This window comes from Habropoda laboriosa, unplaced genomic scaffold (genome assembly GCF_001263275.1).
Source record: "Habropoda laboriosa isolate 0110345459 unplaced genomic scaffold, ASM126327v1 scaffold90, whole genome shotgun sequence".
Classification (NCBI taxonomy): Eukaryota; Metazoa; Arthropoda; class Insecta; order Hymenoptera; family Apidae; genus Habropoda; species Habropoda laboriosa.
Genome location: NW_017100218.1, coordinates 581,192 through 584,495, shown reverse-complemented (window position 1 = coordinate 584,495; position 3,304 = coordinate 581,192). Strand labels below are relative to the sequence as shown.

At 46.0% G+C, this 3,304-nt stretch overlaps 1 protein-coding gene across 1 annotated transcript in view; it reads right to left on the bottom strand.

Annotated features, from left to right (window-relative positions):
- Positions 1-3,304, bottom strand: part of LOC108570886 (proto-oncogene tyrosine-protein kinase ROS) — a 25,020-nt gene that overhangs the window by 17,185 nt on the left and 4,531 nt on the right. Inside the window, exon 2 of the mRNA XM_017932815.1 lies at positions 1,050-1,109. Within this exon, the coding sequence (XP_017788304.1) occupies positions 1,050-1,109 (60 nt within the window). The remainder of the gene's footprint in view (positions 1-1,049; positions 1,110-3,304) is intronic.

The window sequence follows — 3,304 nt, the reverse complement described above, 5'->3', positions numbered from 1 at the left end:
AAACGTGCTAACGATCGTCTGCTGAAGTCTGGTCAATTCGTTTCCTTCCAGAGACGCGGAATTTCATCGTCTCGTTGTATAGTCGGTCGAGGAAATGTGGTAAGATCAAAGTTTAGGTGTTTGAGACACCTGAAGTCTGTCTCAGCTTTGATTTAGTCTTGCTTGAATTTACCACCTCGCTGTATTTCTTCCATTGACTATACATTTGAGATAACGTTCCTAGAAAATGCTACTCGGACGTTGTTTTACCTTCTTCGAGGCACTCGAAGTGCAGTTTAAAGGGAAACATTAGCGTTCCAATGGAGTAGCATCGTCGGAGTGGCGCTTTTCTCTGGATTTCTCGGATGGACTTCCGCAAGCAAGGGCCAAAAGAGACGACAGAAAAGATCAGAGGGGCGGAAAGAGACGGGCAAACAGAGAGAGCGAATCCGGAGTCACACGGCAATTTGGCGACATCCGCCATAGGCCGCACTTGTACGCGATCCAATTTAAAGTCACGAAGCCGTACGAGCCCGGCCATTCTTTCATTCGTACGCGTAATACGTATACACGTTCATCCATTCATTGGCTTTGGCCACGTACGCGACCAGAGAGAGAGAGAGAGAGAGTGAGGAGAGGAGAGACAGACAGGGAGACGGAGGAGACCTGACTTTGTTTTTATTTGCCGTTTACCGTCTCTCTACTAGCGAGCCAGTGAACAGGCACCCCGGGGACGGCAGCGGAAGTACTTTCATTGTGCCGGGGGACCGGCGTCCCTTTATTTTCGTCTCCGACGTTCGCCTATGTTAATAAACGTTCGACGATGCTCTCCCCGACGAACTTTTAAATTCGCGCTGCAACCGACGAATGCGCCGATTATCCCCGTGGCTATGGAACACAACAGCTCCAGATCAGATGTATCTAAGAGGAGACGAGCCAGAGAACATATCCGGAAGTTCAGCCACTTAAAATTGCAATTATTCAATTTAACAATGTGAGACCGAGATTTGAACGTAGGTTTTAATGTATTGGACGTCTAGTCGAGAAATCTTTAAGGGGTTGTTGCTCACCTGGTCGATCTTGCATCGTACTCCGCATCCTACCTCCGAGCTCGAGTCGTCCGTTCGATTCTGAAAAAAAGTGAATAACAAGTAGTTCAACTGACATTCATATCGTAACGACAGAATTTTTTAACGAAACATGCAAAAAATTGACGGTCGGCTGCGATCTTGATCGCGACTTTAACACGCGATGATTGAAATTCACGAACGAGCAGGTGACACGAGCGATACTCTCGAGTAAATATGATCGTTATGGTAATTAAATATGCACAAAGACTAGTTCACTCCCGAAATTCCCATGGTGGTACGCATGGCTTCACACCCTTGTTATCCGCGCTGGAATTGTCCGCCACCCTCGAGAACTAGCCGATTCCTCGAACGCGTTTCACCGTTCTTTCTTTCTTTCTTTTTTTCATTTCAACAAATTTACTTTCGTTTCCATTAAAACCCGGACGCGCACCTGTGTACCGGAAACGCATAACGTACAGGTGCAAACGGTGTAACGAGTGTGTTATCTGAAACGGTACCGGGTAGACCTGCGACTTGGCACGATCATTCGGCGATTCATTCGCGACGGGCTAGGTATACCGGGGGTGTCAATTGAACCGGATGAAACAATTTACTATCTTTTAAAGCTGGCAAGCGATTCAATTTATTTTCTGCGGCCCCTGCACGCTACGTGGCCGTGTCGTTGCCGCCATTCGAATCGCACTTTTTTTTTCTCCGATACGTTCGCCCGAGTAAACGAATCTTCTACGAACAACTTCTCCGATAGGTGTAAGAAGATGTTGGAAATTTGAAAGATGAGAATTATCGCGCAGCTTTTTAATACGATTCGCATGTTACAACATGTCTGGATATTATCCTTCGTGTGCAGCGATACTGTAAATGGTACGTGAGCAAGAAGATTAACCGTTTTACGTAAACGTGAGGAAACGTTTCACCGTGAACGTCTGAGGTTCTCTCTGTTTTCCCATCGGAAACAACAGAAAGCACCACGAATGACGAGTCGCGTGATAACGAAATGCTGGAGGAGACGGTGCAGTGTTTTCGCGACTATCGCCTTGACGGCGTGGATGTATCAATTTTACGAGGAATTTTTTTCCACTCTCTTCTTTCCATTGTCGAGGAATCTCTCTCGTTGTTCGTTCCTTGTGCACCCGATTAATCAAACCGCCTAGACTGCTTTACACACCATATGAAATGGTACCGACGACAATTACCATTCTCTACACGATAGAATATTCTCGGTAAAATAATTCTTCCGTGTATAATTGATTAAATCTACGTCTCGTCGTGTGTCGTTGGATTTTAAACAGTCACTCCGTTTTATTGCCTACGCCTCTATCCTCGCTTCCTGTTCCCACCGCAAACTAGCCACGCCAGGTTGTCCATCTTCCGAGACGGAAATCAGCCGGTAAAGAGCTGTTTTATCTGATCTAAGGTAATCGTTTAATGTCTACCTGCTCGTCCTTCCGCACGTCCTTCCGTCGTGTTCAACGTCTTTGCCACGCTTCGAAGCGTTCGCCAACTGTTGCACCTCCAACAGCCATTGATGATTGAGTCTAATGACCGACCACCACACTGTGTGTCTTCCCTGCGAATCCACACACGCGAGACAGATTTTTATCGAAGGTTCTTCCTTCAAGGTTTCCGCGGATCGTGGTCATTTTGGCGTAAATTTCTGCTCGTGCGTCTTCAGCTTGTAGTGATTCCGTATGTACTCGAGTTTGTTACGTAAACGTTGCTACACGTGAAGCTTATTATCTTTGCAACGAAAATAAATCGAACGTAGATTTGTTTGCCACTAGTTCAATTTTTGCTTTCAAAGTTACACAAACGACGGTGTAAACAGTTTAATAAAAACAGAAATCCAAAAAATTGTGAAATTGAAGTTTGTAAACAGAATGAAAGTTACGGTGTCGGATCTGTCAGGACCCGGCGGAGTGTCTCAGAGTTAACCGTGCTAATCCCTCAGGTAGAACCGCAAACAGGTGAAAAATTCACTGAAATCTACGTCAAACATCTCAAAATAATTCGAGTCCGAGAGGCCTTTGACACGCTCAAAGCGTCCTAGGCTGTTTCAAGTTGAAGGCAAAGGGTATCAGGTTTTTTCGTGCGGTCTCCAACAAGCCACGGTCGCACGGTGTTGAATGTACACCGGACGGTGTCCACTCGGATGGAACATCTACCTTTGAAGTCTGAGGTTTGTCTTTGGCAAACACCTTAACGGTCTCTCTCTCTCTCCTCTCTTCTCTCTCTCT